Source organism: Toxorhynchites rutilus, chromosome 2 (genome assembly GCF_029784135.1).
Source record: "Toxorhynchites rutilus septentrionalis strain SRP chromosome 2, ASM2978413v1, whole genome shotgun sequence".
NCBI classification, from domain to species: Eukaryota; Metazoa; Arthropoda; class Insecta; order Diptera; family Culicidae; genus Toxorhynchites; species Toxorhynchites rutilus.
The window spans coordinates 163,183,984-163,207,479 of record NC_073745.1 but is presented as its reverse complement, the minus strand read 5'-3'; the positions used below and the strand labels follow the sequence as shown (position 1 = coordinate 163,207,479).

Here is a 23,496-nt window from a genome sequence, read left to right as displayed (position 1 = left end):
CGTAGTGGGTTTTTAAAATAAAGCGAGATGAGACGGGCAGCATAGTGAAAAAGGTGTGTAAACTTCGCAAGAGCATATATGGATTGCGCCAATCTGCCAGATGCTGGAACAAGGCATTACATTCGGTACTCCTCGGATTCAAGTTTAAGCCAAGTACTGCGGACCCATGTCTCTATATTTGTTACGGGAAACCGGCTGTCGTGATTTTAGTTTACGTTGACGACCTTTTGATTGGCAGTTCCAGTGAGTCCGAAATAGATAAGGTGTATGTAAATCTTCGGAATAAATTCGATGTTACCTCGCTTGGCTTTGTACGCCATTTTTTGGGATATGAGATTGGGAGAGAGGGAAGCTATTACACTCTAAAATTGTCAGCATACATCGATACCGTTCTGTGCAAGTATAATATGCAGAATTGTCGCCCCTCTAAGACCCCAATGGATCCTGGGTACACATCATGTAATGAAGACAGCCAACGATTCAATGATCCGACACTATATCGCAGCCTCGTAGGTGCGTTGTTGTACTTAGCCGTCAACGCTCGACCTAATCTTTCCTTGAGTGTCGGAATGCTTTGGAGGAAAGTAAGCGAACCTAACCATATGGATTGGGGTGCAGCAAAGCGCGTGCTGCAATATCTAAGTGTTACGAAAGATTGGCGACTGAAATTCGGACCAGATGAAGGATGGTGCCTAAGATGTTTCTCTGATTCGGACTGGGCCGGAGAACGTCGAACGAGAAGATCAACTACAGGGTTCATCTTTTTCTATGGAAGTGGTCCAATAAGCAGGATCAGTAAGGGTCAAAGTTCCGTGGCTCTTTCGTCTCTTGAGGCAGAGTATAATGCTCTATCGCTAGCTTGTCAGGAAACCGTTTGGTTGAGGCGATTATTAACCGAACTAGGAGAACCCGAAGAAAAGGCTACAATCATCTATGAAGACAACCAAGGGTGTCTCAGTTTCGCGACGTCGGAGAGGACCAGTGGTCGTGTCAAGCACATAGACACAAAGAGGCATTACGTGCGAGAGTTGGTTGAACAGAAGGTTATTAAGCTAGTGTATCGTCCAACCAACGAAATGGTCGCCGATGCGTTAACGAAGCCATTGGGACCTACAGAAGTACAAAAATTTGTCAATCAAGTTGGATTAAAACTTTAGACTCGGTGTTCATCCAGGAGGAGTGGTGGAGAATGATGAGCACCTCGTTATGTAACCTTGTAAAAGAGAACGATATTATGTTCCCACCACTATTCGTTCTATGCACCTTGCGTGCGTTTATTCATTTCCGTTTGCCGTTACCATGACTGTATTTTTCTGACATAATAAAACTAGCCTCGCTACAGATCAGACGTGTTTTCTTTTTTTTCGCTAGCCGAAAACTCCGTCCGTATTTTTCACTCCGGTTGCGCGTTCCTGCTGAGTGCTTCGTCCCTCACCAGGATCCGATAAACAGTGCTGACCGGCACATTTTCGTCCCGAAAATGGTCTACTGCAAACTTTTTTCCTTGACTTTCATGCGTTTCGAAGAATCGTACAAAGCGCTCGCGGAGTGCTTGTTGTTTCGACGCCATCTTTGATCGAACTGACAGCACCTAAGCGAAAAGAAACGAGCAACCCGTTTCTAAGGAGCCCAGGGAGCAATTCTCTTGGCGAGAAAAAAAATATACGCTCTTTACTTTTTTTACGGAAAGTTATTGAAATCATTCTCATTTTTTATTGATTTTATTGTTTAAGCCGCATTGCTCGAACATGTTAACCAAGGGTAACCCGGATTCAATTTCAAATCTTCCGATGACGGTTCTGGAACTCGTTGGGGTGTTTTGGTGCAGGTACCAATTGTTAATTGCGAGGATTAAATCCTTTCGAAGAAAATTCGTACATTATGCCCTTCGTCATCTTTCATCGAACGATCAGTGATTCTTCTACCCCACGGAACCTATCAGAAACTATCAACTGTTTTGTCTTGAGCCACTCGATTATAGGAGGAAGGTAAATCAGCCAATGCTTGAATTAATATTTTTTGTAATATTTGTCTAGCGACGGCTTATATGACCCAATTTTCTACATGGCAACGCGATACAATGAATTTTATGGATTTTCCGTCATCAACTAAATCTGCTGAAACTTTCGTCGTCAAAATCAAAGAGAGCCGTTGATTACTTGATTACTTGATTACTTTCTTACTTGATGGACGAAGTTAATTTCAACGATAGACAATGTCAACATTTTATTTTAATAAATGTTTTGACTACTATTATTGATTGATTGTTTTATTGTGATTCGATTTCAATAGTAACGTATAACGTAATGTGGGAATTTTTTTCACGGATCGATTATCTGAATGGCGTAGGGATCAATTATCTGATTATTTCACATTTCTATTTAAAAATTAAAGGCATTTAATTTTGATTCAGCATGAAGATCACAAAAAAATTAAAGCCCAAAAATATTGAACTGTACTTCCTGTACCGTCATGCAATTATTTAATTAAATAAATTAATTAAAAGTTATTATTCGAAATTCAACAACAGTGTTCATCCTGAACTACGCTGACAATAAATCCATAAAATCCAATCGTGCCATTAGTCTGGGATTCTGTCGAAATTTAGGTAGTAGTCCCAGTACTAGAAAATAAAGCTTCCGCTGGACCTGATGTCTCCATAAATATAACTGTGACCACTTGTTGACCAAACATACAAAACTGCTCATCCTAAATTTACAACCACTAATTTGACAATCCCGGAAGGAACCTAATGTTTATGAAATTTGTTAGGTTGTTTTTGGTGAGATTCAAATCAATTTTCACTGAAAAACCAATTTACAGAAATGTTTCTACGATCAAAAAGATTGGAAAGATCGAAAAGAAAAGATTGATTCACGTGATTTTTCGGAGTACAAAGAATCGATCCAAAAAAAAAACGAAAATCGGAAAGGAAAAGATCGATCTTCTAAATATCGATCCATGATTGTCCAATCCTAGATTCTATCATCCCTATTGGTAAGCACTGTGTTTATACATGTACTCTGGACAATCACCGATCTTCTCATTAATCGATAGAAATGGCTTGGTAGAACATTAATTAAGCTTAAATACAATTAATCGGATCTAAACCAATAAAAAAAATTTAGAAAGTGTGAATAACTTAAAGTGAATTTTTTTTCTCAATATGTTCTCCAGAAGCGCATCATTCCACATTGGTTTTGTTTAATATACAAGATTATTGTACCGACAAATAAATAGTAATTTAAATTTCATGAACCCTTCCCAACTAGTCTGTAGCAAACTAACGATATAATTCGAACAATTATGAGGAGGTGAGAACGCGATACTTTCAAATAGCACTAATCTTTTCTAAGCTTATGAAATGTGCAAAAGACACGAGTATGAAAACGGATCCAATCGTAGGAAGAACATTGTCACGTTGCACAGAGCACATGTTTTAGTATTCACATCACATTGAAATAAATTCAATCGACTGTCATGTTAAATTTTCATTACTGTGTTTACAAAATAAATGTGTAGTTTAGATTTTTGCAAACTAGAATCGGTAACACAATAAACTTCTGAGATTTGTTTCGATAGCAAGCAATATACAGTATCTATCTATATATATATATATATATATATATATATATATATATATATATATATATATATATATATATATATATATATATATATATATATATAAATGGATTTCTGTCTGTCTGTCTGTCTGTCTGATTCTTATGGACTCGGAAACTACTGAACCGATCGACATAAAAATTGGTATATAGGGTTTTTTGGGGCCGGGGAAGGTTTTCATGATAGTTAGAGACCCCCCCCCCTCTTTCTAAGGGGGGCTGCCATACAAATTAAACACAAATTTCTACATTACTCGAGAATTATTCAAGCCTAACTAGAATCGGTAACACAATAAACTTCTGAGATTTGTTTCGATAGCAAGCAATATACAGTATCTATCTATATATATATATATATATATATATATATATATATATATATATATATATATATATATATATATATATATATATATATATATATATAAATGGATTTCTGTCTGTCTGTCTGTCTGTCTGATTCTTATGGACTCGGAAACTACTGAACCGATCGACATAAAAATTGGTATATAGGGTTTTTTGGGGCCGGGGAAGGTTTTCATGATAGTTTGAGACCCCCCCCCCCCCTCTTTCTAAGGGGGGCTGCCATACAAATTAAACACAAATTTCTACATTACTCGAGAATTATTCAAGCAAACGAAACCAAATTTGGCATGTGAAGGTTTTAGGGGGCAATAAGTGTTTTTACGGTAGTTAGATACCCCTCTTAGGGGGGGCAGCCATACAAATTAAATTTGTGCTTCATACAAATGAAGCATAAATTTCTGCATTACTCGAGAATTAATCAAGCAAAAGAAACCAAATTAGGCATGTGGAGGTTTTAGGGTGCAATCAATGATTCTATGGTGGTTAGATACACCTCCTCCCTCTCTTAAGGGGAAGGGGGTGCTGGTTCTGCCATACACATGAAACACAAATTTGTGTATTACTCGAGAATTAATCAAGCAAATAAAACCAAATTTTGCATGTAACGTAACGAAGAAACATGTTATTTGCAAGTGGTTGAAAAATCTTGAACGAGAATTGTGTCTGAAAATATGATATTAGTTTTGGTAGAAGTACTACAAATTTTATAGTAAAAAGTAATTTTAAAGCGTAGATTAGAAGATCAATCAATGAATTATTCTGCGATTGGACCCATGAACAGCGCTTAGTAAGAAAACGGTAATGTGATAATGAAAAATAAATTTTGGGCGAGACGAAGTTTGCCGGGTCAGCTAGTTTCCTATAAAAAATATGAAAATTTTGTTTATTCATTTTTGGGTAATTTTGGCATATTTTTATGTGTGTATAATTTTTGAACATAATCTGTCAAGTGATATATACAATGTTGTGGTGCAATATATGCTATATAGAGGCGAATGAACTGCAAAGTTTAAAGCCAGTTGATAGCATCTCCAAAGCAATTTGCGGCAATTGTATGATGCCATCTGGCAATTGCTTACCGCTTGAAATATTCTCTTCTGGTTGGACCATGCAAAGTGAAGCGATAAATTTGTGAATTTTCAAAGATGACTTAGAAGTATCATCCAGGGCTAGGGTGAAGCGAAATTTGATAACGGAAATGGTCAAAGCTCAGTAACTTGAGCTTTCGAAACGATTGCTGTCGCAGTTGTAAAAAAAGTAACCGATTATAATGCTCTCAGATAAGAAACTGTTTTCGAGTGATCCGGTATCCAATTCTCGAACAGATAGCCCACTTTGCCCCCACTACCCCTAGGTATATTTTATCCCTGAAGACTGGGAATGTTCCAAAGAACCTGTAATTTAAGTTTATTACCAAGCCTCTCTCTGGAGTCGTGGTATATGGAACGGTTGCGTCGGATGGATTCAAGATGCCTCCCGTTTCCTTAAAAGCAGGTGTAGCAGTGAACACCGGAGAACATTTTGAAGAATCAAGTCTTTCCGTGGGTTTCAACCTAATCTTGGAGGTAAAATTCTACAAGGCTTGTGCTCGCGGTGAAGGTTTCTAGCAGATTCAAAATTGTTTACGCGGATAAGATCGCGAAAAAATCATAATTTGGCAAGAGGTATGTTCCTGTGACTAGAAAACCAGTGTTTTGTGACGAAAAAGGCAACGAATCTAAGCTTTAGGAAACCTCTCCTAATTTTTGCCATGTTGCATTCTGCAGGTGCATTGATGACTTTTTTTCCGTTTTCATTTTTTATGACTACCTTTTCGTCTCATATTCCTAACACTTCATTTTCAAATGTAAATTTACAAAACTTTTATGTTATAAATAATTGAATAATGAAAACACTGACATTCTTTGGGGTATAGGCTTCATTTTAAGATCATTTACAGGTATCGATTCAGCCTATAATAAGACCCTACAGTAAATGGATGAAAAACTGATATTATATGCAGATATCTTTATTAAAATTAGTATTGAATTCGTGTTCGGAATCTGAATCAAGTTTCTACGCATGTCTCAAATTCCGAACACTTCATTTTTAAATGTAAATTTACTGAACTTTGATGTTATAAAAGATTGGATAATTAAAATTCTGACATTCTTTGGGTTATATGCTTCAATTTAATGACATTTACAGGTATTGATGCAGCTTATAATTTATAATATTAAGCATTTGCACAAAAGTAGCAGTCAAAACCAATGACAAAATGTTTGCGCTAGCAAATTGCGTAAAAACATTTTTCAGTTTTTGTAGTTGTTTCAACCATTTTGTTTGCTTTTTTCATGTTGAGTGCTAGAAAAGGTAAGAACCCACAATAAATGGACGAATAAAAATGATATTTTATGCAGATATCTTCATTAAAATTAGTGGTGAAGTAGTGTTCGGAATTTGAATCAAGTTTCTACGCATGATTCAAATTCCGAACGCTTCATTTTTCAATGTAAATTTACTAAATTTTAAAATTATAAATGATTGAGTAATGAAAATTCTGACATTCTTCTAGTTATGGACTTCATTTTAACATCATTTACAGGCATCGATACATCCTATAATTTATAATACCAAACATTTGCAAAAAAAGTGACTGTCGAAAATGTTTGCATTAGCAAATTTCGTAAAAACCAAGCATCGTCATTTTTTCCCTTTTTTGTAGTTGTAGTTTTATGTTAAGTGTTAGAAAAGGTAAGAATCTACTATGAATGGTTAAAAAAGAAGATCTTTTATGCAGAAATCTTCGTTAAAATTAGTATTCAAGTAGTGTTCGGAATTTGATTCAAGTTTTGACACATGATTCAAATTCCGAACAAAAAATGTTTGAGCACACTATTTTCAGGCAAATACATTTTTTCAAATTTGGGTACAAGGACAATCCAAATCTTGAGCAACAATATAAACAGACCATTTGTTAAACAATATTTGTAAGCTTTTTCCTTGCAAAACGTAGTCCTCCTTAAAAAATTACACAACATTGTAATTGTGTAATTGTGTTCCATGTTCCTATTTTCTGTTCAATGATCTAACGAAACCAAAACATCTTAAATTAGGAAAATTATAACTCAAAAACGAAAAAAGAACATCACTTATTTTGGAATATGTTATGAAAAATACCTCAGCTTTCAAGAAAAAAAAATGTAGCGCCCTTGGTCCCGACACCATGTAAACTTTAAAAAACCAAATACAATCAATAATTACGAGAACAAAACCAAAATTTTGGCGAGTATAATATTTTCCATGAAAGACTAATGGACTTTAATTTGATATATCGATCATCTGAATCGGTCCAGTAGTTCAAAAGTTATGATTTCTGTAAAAAATGTATTTTCGCTGTTCCGAATTTGAGACAAATGTGATTAAAGTATTGAGAGTAAGTTAAAGAGTAAGTATTCGGAATATGAGTCAGTGAAATGGTGTTCGGAATTTGAGACAAATGTGATTAAACATATTTCTAGTTTTTTTGTACCATTCTGAGTAATGAGACACTGTTTAATGGTCATCAAAGCATAAGTATTCGGAATTTGAGACAAAACGATATGTTTGTTCGACAATCTTCGAAATTTCCATGAACTTTTGGAGGTTATATCTGTTGTCCACCAAATATACGATTTTAAATTTAATTTCGACAGATTATGACGCTGATAATATTCTACACACGCAACCAAGTAAGTATCTGCTTATCGTCGTTGCAATCAGAAAATGTGCTGTAAAAAGCGTACCGCCTTGTTATGTCCTTTTTCAGGCCATTCCATTCCCCAAATATCTGCACATGAAAATCACAAGTTTTTCTCATATCTTGCCCAACACCCGCATGTAACAGGGAAAGTGGATAAAAATAAATGTGTAAACAGTTCTTTCCGCCCAATTCTAGTTAGGGTAGAGAAAGGGAATTTATATGCTGCTGACCAGACGATTTTCCGACAGAGATTGAAAGACATTAGTATATTTGGCCAAAGTGTGGACATTATTAAATTTAGGGTATTAATCTCAGACACATGCATCTGCCGAAATTTCCTCTTGCTCTGTTGTTTTTCGGCATACACAGTTGGCACATGCTTTCGCACATTTTAGGAGAAACATCTTGATAAAAAGCGACGGGAAGCAAGCGTAACGTGATTGGGGACGGCTAAAAGAGAGCTATAAATTTACCCCCGATTTATTTCAACTGTGAAAATGATAATATTTGGCTACTTTCAGTGTCCGTTTATTTTTTTAGGAATGAAAATAGCCTACGTTTGGTTGTGATATTAACGTTATTTATCGTTTAATAAAAATATTGAACGAAATAGCACAGTGGCCCTAGAACTCCGAAAAGGGAGTATGGTGGCGATATGGAGCATTACATACAACATGGTTGCTATAATTATTATAGAAAATCATTATCAGAAAATAAGAGATGTACACTTCAAAAGCACACAGCGGTAAACTCATCTTATGCCTCGTTTTTTACGTAATAAAAAAAAGGATTTCACCCGTACTTGATTCCGTCTTGAGTAAATTTTCAACACATTCAAAACAAAAGCAGAGACAAACAAAGCAAGAAGCAATTTTCCTGTCCAAACAAAAGCAAATTATAGAACAACATTGATAGCCCGGTGGAATTCCCATTGGCTCGCATCCACCCGTGCAAGTGGTCAGTGGAGATAATGTGTATACAGTTGTAATAAAATAAAAGCGAACTCAACTTTTCTTCACCGGATAACGATTGTCTGTTCACTTCGGGCTAGTCCGACTTGGTGTTGTGTCCGGGAACATGTCCCACCTATATCCAGGCGGGCAGTCGTCAGGCGCCGCTGGCGGGAGAACGAAAAATGCGTATTGTGTGACATCCCATGGCTCCTGATTCGGCCAGGACGTATCGTCTAAAATAACAGAATAGTCCCTCAAGTCATTTTCCTACATCATCAATAGGAATGAATGTCTTTCCATTGGAAACGGCGGAATGCGAAATGACCACGACGTCTATTGCTACGGTTGCGACGAAGGCTATCGTTATCCAAAACGACATTCAATACAACGCCGTTGTGAATCAGACGAGAAACATTATTCAGCCAATATGGTACATCACGTGCTTTCCATATGGGAATCTGGGGCATTTCAATAGAAAAACAGACTCCCTTTTGGGAATTTACAAGTAATAACGATGAAAATATTGTTCGATATGCAATTTATATTGTTGACCATATTATTTGACAACCTCTTGGTTCTAATGATCGAAATGAGTTAATTTTGATTGAACTGATTTTCTTGATACAGGTGACTGCCACAAGATGCGCCATCTTACCATAATGAGATGAAATTATTGAGTAGCTCTGACAGTTCTCAATCGATCTTACTCTTTTTTTAACGTTTGTGAATTATTATTTCAGTATAGTTTCAATTATGTATCGATTTACACCGGAAATGCGCGACGAATAACTATATGCGGGATTCTCACTTAAAATATTATTTCAATATTTTGCATAACCAAATACTTCTAGAGGTATCTGGCAATACTCCAATTTATGACTGCTAAAGATTGACGATATTAATATTTATGTAAAAATAACTGCGTTTTAGAGCGCCGGAAGAAAATGACGTTGAACGTCATTGAAAATGCAACAAGTTGAAGTTTTTCACTGTAAGCGTTCTATTTAGGATCTACTGTGTAAGATCATGTAGTTTTTTCCAATAAAATAAATGGTGTATTTGATGGGGCAAGCTCTAGACCACAGTGCAAGTCGAAGGAAATTTCTCTGACGAAAAATGATTCCCACACAATTGTGTAGCTCAAAACTTCTTCAGTTCATTCGTCTCTAGCCTTCAAAAGGGTTCTTGGAAAACTCTACTATTTCCTCATATTACTCCTCCACCCCCATTGCCTTGAGAAAACCATTCGATCCCTCGCCGTCCAGCTCGCCCAGCAACGGTGTTGTCCAGTCGGTGTCCTCACGAAGAACGAAGATTGCCTTCTTCTTCTTTGTTTTAAAGAGGCTTCAAACTTTCCAGTTCATTCGCCTCTATGAAGATTGCCTCAACAAGACACAACAAGAGTTTATACTCCAAGCAAATATTCCCCTTCGTTCTTTTTCTTTTCCTTTGTTCACGGAGACTTTACATCTCATCTTACGATTTCTCCTTCGTCGCTCGTCGATAAGTTGCTCGTTATTAACAGCTCTGTTCGGGAAAGCACACCCATGGACAGAACAAATGTATGAGGAAATGGGAATGCTTCCAATTTTCATTAATTTAAATGATATACAGACAATGGGATTGTAATGTATAGCATATCAAAGAAATCTTAGAGAATTTCCGATTCGTTTGGTATGTAAATCGCCAGAATCGCTAGGATTGGAAGGAAACTTTGATGTATCGTGTGGTTGGTTACACCGTTTTAAGAAACGTCTTGGAATTAGAGACATTGGTATACACGGAGACAAGCTGAGCGGAGATCATCAAGCAGCTGATGAGTTTCAACCTGACTTTGAAGAGTTGTTATTGTCTGAAGATCTATCAACTGAGCAAGTTAATAATGAAGATGAATCGGGACTTTTTTGGAAGCATCTTCCCACTCGTACTTTAGCCTTTGAAACTGAAAAAAATGCGACAGGTTATAAAAATACCAAGGAAAGATTTACAATTTTACCTTGTAGCAATGCCACAGGAAATCACAAGTTTAGGCTTCTTGTAATCGGCAATTCTAAGAAACCGAGGTCTTTGAAGGGATCAAGAGCAGACAATTTACCAGTTCATTATTTCAACCCAAAAAAGGGTGGATGAGCCGGCAGATATTTCAAGAATGGTTTGAAAAGATTTTCGTGCCTCAAGTACGTGAATATCTCGAGTCAAAAAATTTGCCGGAAAAGGCTGTTTTGTTAATTGACAACACACCTTCTCACCCAGTTACAAGTGTGCTCAAATCTTCTGACGGAAAAATTTTCGCAAAGTTTTTGCCCCCAAATGCAACTGCTCTTCTACAACCAATGGATCAGGGAGTAGTTGCTACCTTGAAGAGGACGTACAGAACCAAGTTGTTGCTTTCAAAACTTAAGGAAGGCTGCAATCTGAAAGATTTTTGGAAGAACTATACGATTTGGATAGCTTTTACAATGTTGCGTCTGCATGGGATTCAATCAATCACATAACACTTTTAAGGTCATGGAGAAAGCTGAAGAAAGCCGACTATCGACTTAAATATCGAACAAGAAGAGAATGAACTCATACCGACGTCTACTCTTGTTAATATGCTGAAATACGTTGCGGGAGGTGAGAATGTCGACGAAAACAACATAGAAGTGTGGATGGAATGTGACGGAAGTGAACCGGGGTATGAACGGCTGACTGATGTGGAAATAAAAAACAAAACAATGGAAGTGGAAGAGAAATAAATAGATCAAAGTGAAAGTGAAGAAGATGAGGCACCTACGCGAATGACACACGATACTGCTATGCAGCACGTAGACGGATTGCTGAAATATTTGGAAGAACAAGACGACGCACATCTGGTTGAAAAACTATTAATAAGGAAAATACAGTCCAGGATAAAGAGAAGGTGTTTTCAGAACAAAAAACAAAAACTAGACATAATTGAATAAATTTGTTTTAAAATACTATAGTATTTTGTACCCAATCTCCATCTCATTGTTGTAGCATTCAATAAAATAACCTTTTTTCGTGTTTGCACTTCATTTTTTAGTGTTTTTCTGCATTATCCGCGATTTTCGTTATCCACGAAGGCCTAGCCTGACTATTCCGCGGATAATCGGGGTTCTACTGTTTTGCAAAGCGGATTACCCCAGACACATTGATTTTGAAGTCCGTGTTAGGAAAACACATTTTGGTATGAACAAAAATACCTCCTGCTTGCATGTATTTGCAATGCGGGTTACCACAGGCACATCGATTTTGATGTCCGTGTAAGGGAAACACAGCTCGGTGGGAACAGAATAACCCCCGACTTGCATGTATTTGCAAGGTAAAGTAAGGTAATTGGTGGATCACACCATTGAGGATAATGGCGGTACCTTCGGCTGAAGGAGGCCAGAATGATGATAGCGCAGGAATCTGGATTTTACACTTTGGTCTCATGGAAGACCAAACCGTTTGGTTGTGGCTTGTGGAGAATGGGAAAACACTTTGGTAAACTTCAAAAACACTGGAATTTATTCACGCGATCGTAGACGGTTAATTGTTAGATTTGGAATGACAAAATGGTTTTGGATATGGATCGATTTTTTTGCTTTCACATATGTGTTCGTATGCGTTTTTGCTGTGCTTCGAGTTTCGCTGCTGTTTGTGTTTGTGTTATGCACACAACACTGCATTTCGGAAGGGAGGGAGAGGCTTGGATGGGAAAAGGGATATGAATAGAAAAGGTAGGCTGCTCTAATGGATACTTGCTCCTCTTTCGCGATGTCGGTCGCGAACAGTAATGAATTATAGAGTTTTAACTTTTTCAGTTCAATCGTCTCTTGAATCGGCCTGGGTTCAATCCCAGCTGGCGTCGTTGGGATTTTCTGAGGCGAAAAATCTCTGGTTACGTCTTCCTTCGGAGCGGAAGTAAAAGAAGTTGGCCCGGCTCATGAGTTGTTGAGTCTGATAGGTAGGAACAGGTGGAGTCGCCTCCCTGATGTCGGTGATTGGCACTAAAGTGGCGGAAATAGGCCGACGAAAAATAAGCGAAGATAAAAAAAAAAAAAAAAAAAAAAATCGTCTCTTGCCTTCAAAAAGGCTTCAAAAAACTTTACTTCATTGCCTTGAGAAAGGCACATGATCCTTCGTCGTCCAGATCTTCCAGCAACGATGTTGTCCAGTCGGTGTCCTCACGAAGAATGGTATTTGAAATGTTATTAAGAAGTGTTAGAGTTATAAGTATTCAAAATCTTTCACTTTTTCCTGCATATTCTGTGTTTAGGTTTTCATTTCACCTCCATATACTCCGGTTAGACGTAGTGCCACGTCAAAAGCGGGGAATAATATACCTGGTATTCTATTTACGTTGTGCATGTATCGATATCGAGAAGAGTAGTGAATCAGATCTAATCTCAATGGGATGTAGAGTCATAGTAAATAAATAATAAAATGGATAAAGGAGTCCATTAATGGTGTAAATACTTTTTTGCATCAGAAATCAAGTTTTCGTTTTCGTTCATAGACGTTAAAATAAGATCGTGTACTTATCCGTTTACTTTTTTTGAAAGCATGGGCAGCCGTGGCAGTGTTCCGAGCTTTGTAATACAATTTTCTTAACCAATGTTAAAGTTGCTAAAACTTACATTATAGAACCATTAAACGTAAAAATAATAATTGTATTGATATCAACACAATTTTATTCTATTAATTTTCATGACATGAAACGCTATGACTCATGAATAATATTTTATTGAATGGGTTTTATAGCTGTTTCGATGATGTTGTCTGGCATCAGTGTCGAAAAAGTAACGATGTTTTCACCAGTACAAACAAAACCATTGCGGAAAATTGAAAAACGGAATGTTAACTTTCAGAGCACTAGCTCGAGTTTTACGACGTTTTCCACTATACATTGCGACGGCAGATGAAAATTTAATATTTGGTGAGTAATCGATTAGATTTTGGTTAATATTACTTGGTGGGAAGTGTGTGCAAACGATCTTTTTCTTCCCACTGTTTCGCAAAATTATTGATTTTCGGGCGAGGGGTAAGGGAGGAGGATGAAAGAAATGAGCGCCATTGTGGCAGTCATTTGTGGCTAGCTTCCACCTTCACCTTAACGCTCGTCAATTCATTTGTAGTCAACTCAAGTTAGGTTGACAGCGAATTCCGAAGTAGCCCTAGTCGAAGCGAAACGACGCAGAGGAGAGTAGATTTTCATGTTTCGCCTTGGAAAACGTTGGACCCTGGAGGCAACAATACTGCCATCAATTTTTTCAACTATTTCAATAGTTATTTTTTTTATCAAAGGTAAATATGTGTTCTTCCCCATGGAGGGATTATCGACGGCTCAGTAAAAGAGCAAAATCCTTTTGACTTCCAGGACTCCAGCGGACGCAACGGTGACACAGGTAAGTGCTTTCACTCTTCAGGTAGTTAGGTCCGATCCCAATAGGAGCAATTCCCAAGTAAGAACGATAACTTCTTATTCACTATTAGTTTATTTGAAATACGATATTTAACTATGACTAATTTAAACTTTTTTTTTTATTAATTCGTTTATTTTTACAGGCTCAGTTACTTAAGTTTAAAGGAGCCGAATTCTTAAATATAATTTAAAACTATATATATATAAACAATTTTCTTACATCTATGGTTAGTAAGGTGGAAAATCGATTACTCGCGGTGTACTCGAGTTTAGGAGGGTGACATATTTTTAGGAGAAGGATGGGATATAAGGAAATTGTAACAATGTTGATGAACACTCATTTCATAAATCTATTCGTATATCTATAGTGTATTTACATTTCAACTTATTCTACTATTTATAGCAAGGGGACGAATTACCCGCAAAGGAAGGAAAGGAGGGTATAAGGATGTAGGGACAATCACACACGAAGATCTATAGCTTTAAGGAAAACATATATATGGGACATGTAATCAAGGTCTAACCGAGCCAACACATCTCTCACCGGCACATTGGGCTGTCTTCCTCGGGCCCGAAGGGAGTTTTCTAAATTCGATCTGGCGACCAAATACACCTCGCACGACCAAACAATGTGCTCGATGTCGTGATAACCTTGGCCACAAACGCAGAGATTGCTGCTGGCAAGATTGAAACGAAAGAGTAGTGCATCTAACGAACAGTGATTGGACATGAGTCGGGAGAAGGTGCGAATAAAGTCCCGACTCAAGTCTAGACTTTTGAACCACGGTTTGAGGCTAACCTTAGGGATAATCGAGTGAAACCACCGGCCCAATTCATCTTCATTCCACTTGCGTTGCCAGTTAGCGATGCTATTTTTGTGGACTAAAGAATAAAATTCATTGAAGGCGATTTGACGCTTTTAAATATCGCCTTCAATTGCACCTACCTTTGCTAATTAGTCAGCCCTCTCATTACCCGGAATGGAGCAATGTGAAGGGACCCAGATAAAGGTAATGACATAACAGCGTCTGGATAAAGCACTCAAAATTTCTCGTATTCTCTCAAGGAAGTACGGCGAGTGCTTTTCCGGCCTTACTGAACGGATAGCTTCGACAGAGCTAAGCCTATCCGTTACAATGTAATAGTGTTCAACAGGTCGTGAGGCGACGCTGTCCAGCGCCCAATGAATTGCTGCCAATTCAGCAATATACACTGAGCAAGGATACTGAAGACTGTGTGAGGTGCTAAAAAATTCGTTGAACACTCCAAATCCTGTGGACTCGTTTATAGTGGACCCATCAGTAAAGTACATATTATCACAATTGATACCCCCATACTTTTCATCGAAGATCGTTGGAGCGATCCTCGATCGTTGGTAATCTGAATATCCATGGATATCTTGCTTCATGGACAGATCAAAATGCACAGAGGAATTGATGTAGTCAGGGAAACAAACACGGTTGGGAATATACGAAGAAGGATCAACCTGCATGGAGATGAATTCATGATATGAACTCATGAATCCGGAGTGAAAATTTAGCTCGATCAGCTGCTCAAAATATCCGATCACCAATGGGTTCATGACCTTACACCGGATGAAGAACCGAAGAGATAATAATTTGAAGCGATCTTTTAGTGGGAGTAGGCCTGCCAAAACCTCGAGACTCATGGTATGCGTTGAGGGCATACATCCCAACGCGATACGGAGACAAAGATACTGAATTCGCTCGAGTTTAATGAGGTGTGTTTTGGCAGCTGATTGAAAACAGAAACTGCCATACTCCATCACTGAGAGAATAGTTGTTCGATACAACATTATAAGATCTACTGGGTGGGCTCCCCACCAGGTGCCGGTAATTGTACGGAGAAAGTTTATTCTTTGTTGGCATTTTTTACTCAGATACCTAATATGCGCCCCCCGAGTACATTTGGAGTCGAACCAGACCCCAAGATACTTGAATGACATAGCATGAGTGATCGGTTTACCCAAAAGTTGAAGCTTTAGTTTTGCTGGTCTATGCTTCCTAGAAAAACCACCATCTCTGTTTTCTCCGTGGAGAATTCGATCCCTAGCCCAATGGCCCAGGTTGAAAAATTGTTCAAAGTATCTTGTAAGGGTCCTTGCAGATCGGATTCGTTTGATCCTACGACAGACACCACTCCATCATCTGCAAGTTGTCTTAGGCTGCAATTTTGTGTAAGGCAATTGTCGATGTCGCTTACATAGAAGTTTTACAAAAGGGGGCTTAAACATGAGCCCTGGGGGAGGCCCATGTAAGAGACCCGACTTACTGCCGAATCTCCGTGAGAAAAGTTCAAATGCTTCTCACAAAGCAAGTTATATAACATATTATTCAATAGAGGCGGAAGACCCCGAGAGTGTAATTTGTCTGACAAAACCTCTATTGAAACAGAATCAAAGGCCCCTTTTATGTCCAAGAATACTGAAGCCATTTGTTTTTTTTCGGCGTAAGCCATTTGAATTTCTGAAGAAAGCAACGAAAGACAATCATTCGTCCCCTTGCCCCTGATGAACCCATATTGTGTATCTGAGAGTAGGCCATTCGTTTCAACCCATCGATCAAGGCGAAACAAGATCATTTTCTCCAACAATTTCCGTATACAAGACAGCATTGCTATTGGGCGGTACGAATTGAAGTCGGACGCGGGTTTTCCGGGTTTTTGAATAGCTATAACTCGTACTTGTCTCCAATCATCTGGAACAATATTATTCTCCAGAAACCGATTGAATAAATTCAACAAGCGATGTTTGGCCACATCAGGGAGATTTTTCAGCAAGTTGAACTTAATTCTATCCGATCCCGGAGCAGAATTGTTACATGAAAACAGAGCAAGAGAGAATTCTACCATCGAAAACTCGGAATCAAGATCGTACCTACCTTGTGGTATATCTCGAACAATTTTTTGCACAGGAGCGGAATCAGGACAAACCTTCCGTGCAAAATTAAAAATCCATCGATGTGAATATTCTTCGCTTTCATTCGTTGAAGAGCGATTTCTCATGTTTCGAGCCACTTTCCATATTTTTTCATTGACGTTTCTCGTGACAAACCTCCCACGAAGTTTCGCCAATAGGCACGTTTTTTCCCTTTGCTCAAGTTTTTAAATTGATTTTCAAGGTCCAAATACGTCTGAAAATTTTCAGGGGTTCCACGTTTTCGAAAAGCTTTAAATGCATTCGATTTTTCTACATAAAGCTTGGAACATTGGCTATCCCACCATAGATTGGGAGGCCTTCGGGAAACGGTGGAACCTGGGATGGGTTTCGTTTGAGCGCGAACCGCGCTGTCATAGATCAAACGAGAAAGGGAGTTATACTCCTCCAATGGAGGTAAACCATCTCTGGAATTGATGGCTAGAGCAATCGCGTCCGCATATTTTTTCCAGTCAATGTGTCTTGTGAGGTCATATGCCATGTTTATAGATTCAGAAGAATGGTGATGGAAATTTTGATTGGCAAGTGATCACTACCGTTGGGGTTCTGGATTACATTCCACTTGCAATCTAACGATAGTGAATTCGAGCAAAGCGAGAGGTCAAGAGCACTTGGGTTAGCAGGAGGTTTAGGTACACGTGTTGTTTCCCCAGTGTTCAAAACGGTCATATTGAAGCTGTTACAAAGGTCATATATCAACAATGAACGATTGTCGTCGTACTGTTCCCCCCAGGCAGTTCCGTGAGAGTTGAAGTCTCCCAAGAGATAGGAAGGAGTGAGCACATGTCATCAAGTTGCTTGCGGCTAACCGCAGCTCTCGGAGGCCAATACAAGCTGACAATACAGAGGTCTTTGCCTCTGATGTTTGCATGACAAGCAACAGCTTCGATCCCTCCAATAGGTGGAAGGTCATTTCTAAAAAATGAGTGGCAATTATTGATCCCCAAAAGCACCCCTCCGTATCTATCATCACAGTCCAAGCGTATAATATTAAAATCGTGGAAAGAGATATCATCTCGCGAAGACGGCCAAGTTTCGGACAGAGCAAAAACATCACAATTGAAGTTATGAATTAAAAATTTGAATGTATCCAATTTAGGGATAAGACTACGACAATTCCACTGTAAAACAGTGATATCTCCGACCTCTCTATTTGAATTAGACATCAAGAGAGATAATCATTGCAAGGAGGGGCCATGTTTGCATCAATTGTTGCAAAATTGTCTTTAATACTGGAAGCATTGAGATGACAATGGTTCTGATGGAGTCGGAAACATTAAAATACTTGAAGATTTGATCCAAAAGGTCAGACAACTTTATAAATCCCGATTGGGAAGTTGAACTGGACGGAAAAATAGGGACAGTTGGGGTTTTTGACGTCCCCTCGAGTGCTGGGTCGTTCGAAGATGAAATATTCCCACGGAAGCCAGGAGGAACCTGGTTTTGCTTGTCCGCTGCACTCGATTTTTTAGGCAAGCTAACAGAGGATATAACCGTGGGGACTTGTTCTTGAACTTTGGGAGTGGTCACATTTTTGCGCCGGGGATTCCCTTTGAAAATAAACGGTGTGCCCCCGCTAGCTGTGTCCGCTTCCATTTCATCAACTGGCAACGTGGAAAAGGTATTGTGTGTTGAGATTGGTTGTTCTTGTTGTTGGGTCAGTGGCGAAGCGCCCTTTAAAATTTCCGCAAATGTGCGCTTCGAGCGTTCCTTTAAAGAGCGCTTCTGTTTCTCCCAGCGACTCTTGTAAGTTTCACAAACTGAGAGCTCGTGTGGGGATCCCCGCAATATGGACATTTATGCTCAGTCGCACTGCAGGATTTCCCCTCATGTTGCTCTCCGCATATGGCACAGCGCTCCTTGTTGGCACAATAATCCGAAGTGTGACCAACTGACTTGCATTTGTTGCAAGTCATGGGCTTTGGCACGAAGAGTCGCACAGGTAGTCTCAATTTGTCCACCATAACGTAGTCAGGGAGGGCGGCACCAGCAAAGGTGACTCGAAACGAGTCGGACGGCGTAAATTTAGTTTGGTCCCCATCATGGGAAAGTTTCCCGAGTTGGCGACAGTCCAAGATTTTCACTTCCATTGAGGGGAGCTTCTTGAACTTGCCTTTTCCTTCTGCTTTTATTTGTTCGCTCGTCAGACCCGTTTCAGTTATCACCCCCTCAATTTCTACGTTATGGGAGGGTATAAATGTTCGATATTCGAAAGTGAAATGTTGATCAGCAACAATCTCGTTTGCGTGTTTCCGGTCATTCACGACAACTCGCAATTTGTTCGGTCTAACCCTGCGAATTTCAGATACAGAAGTGTATCTGGCCAGATCTTTCATGATTTGAATCACGTTAAGGTTTTTTCCTTTCGGTTTTGGCCGGAGGAAAACAACCCACGGGCCAGTTCCAGGTGCATCTTCTGGATAAACTCTGACACGGTGACAACAGAGAGGGAAGACGAGGACGAGGACGAGGACGAGGACGAGGACGAGGATGAGGATGAGGACGAGGATTGGGTTGGATCGGAAGCATCAGAAGGGGGAAGCGAAATCGATTATGGGAGAGGGGGAGTGGAAGTAACAGTGGGTTGAGAAGGGAGGCTTGCAATTTTCTTAGAGGGGGGCTTGGTAGGATGAGCGGATTCGTCCCCAGAAGAATTATCTTCCTTTTGAGGGACTCGTTTATGTTTTTTCCCAGATCTTGTATGAGATTCATTATCGGAGATCTCCATCTCTGGAGATCCTCCACTATACTCCATATTACAAAGATTTCTGTCTTATTTTTAATTTATTATTGATTTTAACAATAATCTCAAAAAAAAAATAGCAAAAAAAAATATGATAATAATTAAACAATGAACAAATGAATTGAATAATAATATTAATAATAAATATGTGTACCTTAATATAAAAGTTGTTCCAATAATGCGCTCTACTGCCCTAATCAGGGAGAGACAGAGGCTACGCGCTACGGAGACAACACAATAGCGCAAGAATAGCTTACGGAGCCACGTGGTGATGAATCCCGTTTGCGACAGTCACGCGATGTCGATCCCGTTATGCCGAATCAGTTCAACAGCCGCAATCCGGCTCGCTGCAAGAGCGCTGGTTCCTTTGTTCCTTCGTTCCACTTAACAAAAGGTCAGGTCGAAAGCGGACAGCAATGACTTTCACTCGTACACGATTCACTCGTACCAATAGCACAATAGCAAAAGTGGCAACGCACAATACCGACACTGAACTTCACTCGTCAAGAGTTGGATAGCGAATGTAATTTAAACTTTGATCTGATAAATAAAGCTGAAAATTTTTGGCACATGCTGCGTAACGTCTGTACCGCTGCTAAAAATCAAAGCGACTAAACTGACCCCTAGAACTTCGTTCCACCCACAATTGATATGTTGATATAAATCATTTCGAACACTCGAGTTCCCACAGAAATTATTTGTATGTACATAATCTATACTCGCGGTATATAATTTCTTTTTTGATACAGACTAAGATGCATCATTCCTGATACTGACTGTTTAAATCCGTTGCTCCGTTTTTGAGTTAAATCGTGAGGAACGGACACCAAATTATTTTTATTGAATTATATATATATATATATATATATATATATATATATATATATATATATATATATATATAGTCCCCACAGAAATTATTATATATATATATATATATATATATATATATATATATATATATATATATATATATATATATATATATATATATATATATATATATATATATATATATATATATATATATATATATATATATATATATATATATATATGTAGATCAAGTTTTTAAATACATAGTTACTTTCACTTGGTTTATTTGAAACTCATTGTTGAAAAAAAAACAATATTTATTTGAAGTTCATTGTGAAAACATAAACATAAACGAAACATAACCGTTATTGAATTGAATGCATGGTGAAAATGAAAACATTTTCCATTTGAAATTCATTTTGAATTATTTTCAAGCAATTGTTTATTTTTCTTCCCCATCTTGGATTTCGGTTCTGAGGATTTCGACGCTTTGCTTTGGAGTGCTGTTGCTTCGTTGCGCTATCGTGGGGTTCGAAGAGACAGACGATGGTTCCCCCTGAAGCTAGAATCCCAATCTACCAATCTTCCTACCAGTTTTGCAACTTGGCTGAATTCGTGCTGGAGGTTGTAGGATTCCGCAAAATCAAACGCCAGACGACGTAAATCTTTGGGAGTCATACCATAGAAAGCTTTGTCCAGTGCTCTGCCAGATCCTCAGACTGCTCACTCGTAAATACTTGTCTGAACCGCCCTAGGTGCTCGCTGGCACATCCCAGCAGAAGTAGAAATGACAATTAAAGAAGATTCAAATCATAAATCACCTACTGATAAGAGCCTCTTCCTCACCTTTGTCCCACAAGCAATTTTTGAACTAATCGAATTTCTTAAAAAAGCTCTTGAACTTTTTCACAAATACGAACACGTACTATCATCTACTATAGAATGAAAGTTTCCTTGACAGTGTAGTTTCGAACTTTCCAGTTATTTCAGGTAAGTTAATCGTAATCTCCAAAACTGAAAAAGTTAAATCAAAACATCGCAAAACTCTTTTTACCTCATAACGTTTTTCCCCTTTCATGAAGTGTATCTTGTTTATATGTGTGAGCTGCTGGTGTAATAATGTATCAAACGACTACACTGTTGTCGAAATTTTTTTTCATTTGTTTCAAAATGGTTAATGCGCACTTTTGCCCCGCACTACTCTACAGGTTGTGTCTTTTCGAGGCTGTTGTACTCGCAAGTAAAGGTTTGCGGCTGGCTTATCAGATACCTATTTGCGAAGCTCAAATCCGCCTTTGGAGAGAAGAGCTTCGAGTTGTCGGCGGAGGTTAGAAGTCTCCGTTGCGTTACGTCCACCAGAGGAAAGGTCGCCGATCTAAAAATCCTTACATAGCTCGGCAACCGCTTTGGGATAATTGGCTTGTTCGTCGTCGGCTTGCTGTTGAAGAAATCTCGTTGCAAGATGTGGAGCGCTAGCAATGCCATAGGTGACAGATTCAAGCTCGTATGTCTCGATTGGGTTGTTGAGAGAGGATGTCCAGACGATTTTTTGCTGCGGTGTGTCTTGGTTATCCACCAGAACTTGACAGTACATCCTCTTGATGTCGGCGTTTAGCATCACTTGGTGCGTCTGAAGATGTTAGGAGCGGTGTGGAGGTTTTTCATGATCGAACACGCGTTCCATGTGGCCGAGGGCGTAATAATCCTCTAGAAATGCTCAATAACGCAGATTCTGCTCCGTGTTGCGTATAAGACGAGCTGGTGAAATCTACGAAGAGCGGTGCGTCGGTTGTCGACCAGACCCAATAGTACTTCAAGGGAAGGCGCACTCCGTAGCGACCATCAGGATTGCGAGCGATTGTGCGACGGATGTGTTCTTCACACGCGGTTTCTTCTACGGAGTAGCACGTAGATACGGTGTCCTCTTCAATGGATCAACATTTTTTCATCAGACACTGTGAATTCTCGACGGCTGCTACGTTTGCAATCACTGGAGCAGATGACTGACGGGATTTCAGTCATCTGCTCCCGACACTATCCAGCAAAGCACGGAGTTCATGAGCACTAGAAGTTGTCGCCGAGGAAAATGCGACCCGAAACCTTCAACAAATCGAAAAAGTCTTCTGCTCCTAGAACGATATCGATGGAGTTGGTTGTACAAAACGACTGATCTGTTAGCTAAATATCCAGTGGAATCGTGCAAGACGAGGAATCGATGGAGATCGACGGTAATGCGTGGCCAAACGAGAAACTCTAATCTGACGGAGAACTTCGGTGATTCAGTGATGAACCAGCATTCACTTCCGAAGTACAACAGAGCTCGTGCTCCTTTGTCGTCAACTACGATGACTACAGCTGTGGCAAGCAAAACACTCTTCCGTTGGAGCCCAACTGAAGAACAACTAACGGATTCGACCACGATGGCCGACGCTGAGGATGTAGGTGGTTCACTTGTTGATGGTTCTGTTGCCCGATTCATCTCTTCTGTGGTAGACGTCGGAATACCAGGACAAAGTTGTGTACGATGTCGACTACAGCTTCCATGGAACGATCCATTAAATCTGCCCCCTTATTCCAACCGATGCAAGCTTGTGGGATCAAGGCCGTCAATGTTAAAGGCTTATATGAAAATTTTACTTCATACCAATTAATTATAATATTAATAATACGGTACTATTCCATGAGAGCGGTTTTTTAGATAGTGAAATAATCGATTACAATGTCACTCAGTTAGAAATCTTGAGAATATGATTTCAACAACTTTCACGAAGGCGGAGGACATTATCATTAAGAGAGTAGATAAACAATAACGCATAACGCCTTTTTGTCAGATGTTACTGAGCGCAGCGAAAGATGTTATAATTTAGTTTCACTCGATTGTGACCAACCATAACAAGTTGAGATTCCT

The 23,496-nt window shown here is 38.9% G+C and overlaps 1 protein-coding gene across 1 annotated transcript; it reads left to right on the top strand.

Annotated features, from left to right (window-relative positions):
• The first annotated feature begins 437 nt into the window (after positions 1-437).
• On the top strand, positions 438-1,157 carry LOC129766298 (uncharacterized). The gene has a single exon (XM_055766819.1). The coding sequence runs from the start codon at positions 438-440 to the stop codon at positions 1,155-1,157; it is 720 nt and encodes a 239-aa protein (XP_055622794.1).
• Positions 1,158-23,496: the final 22,339 nt, after the last annotated feature.

Bases quoted from the DNA above. Each gene is read 5' to 3' on its own strand.
- LOC129766298 (XM_055766819.1), top strand. From the start codon at position 438: ATGGATCCTGGGTACACATCATGTAATGAAGACAGCCAACGATTCAAT.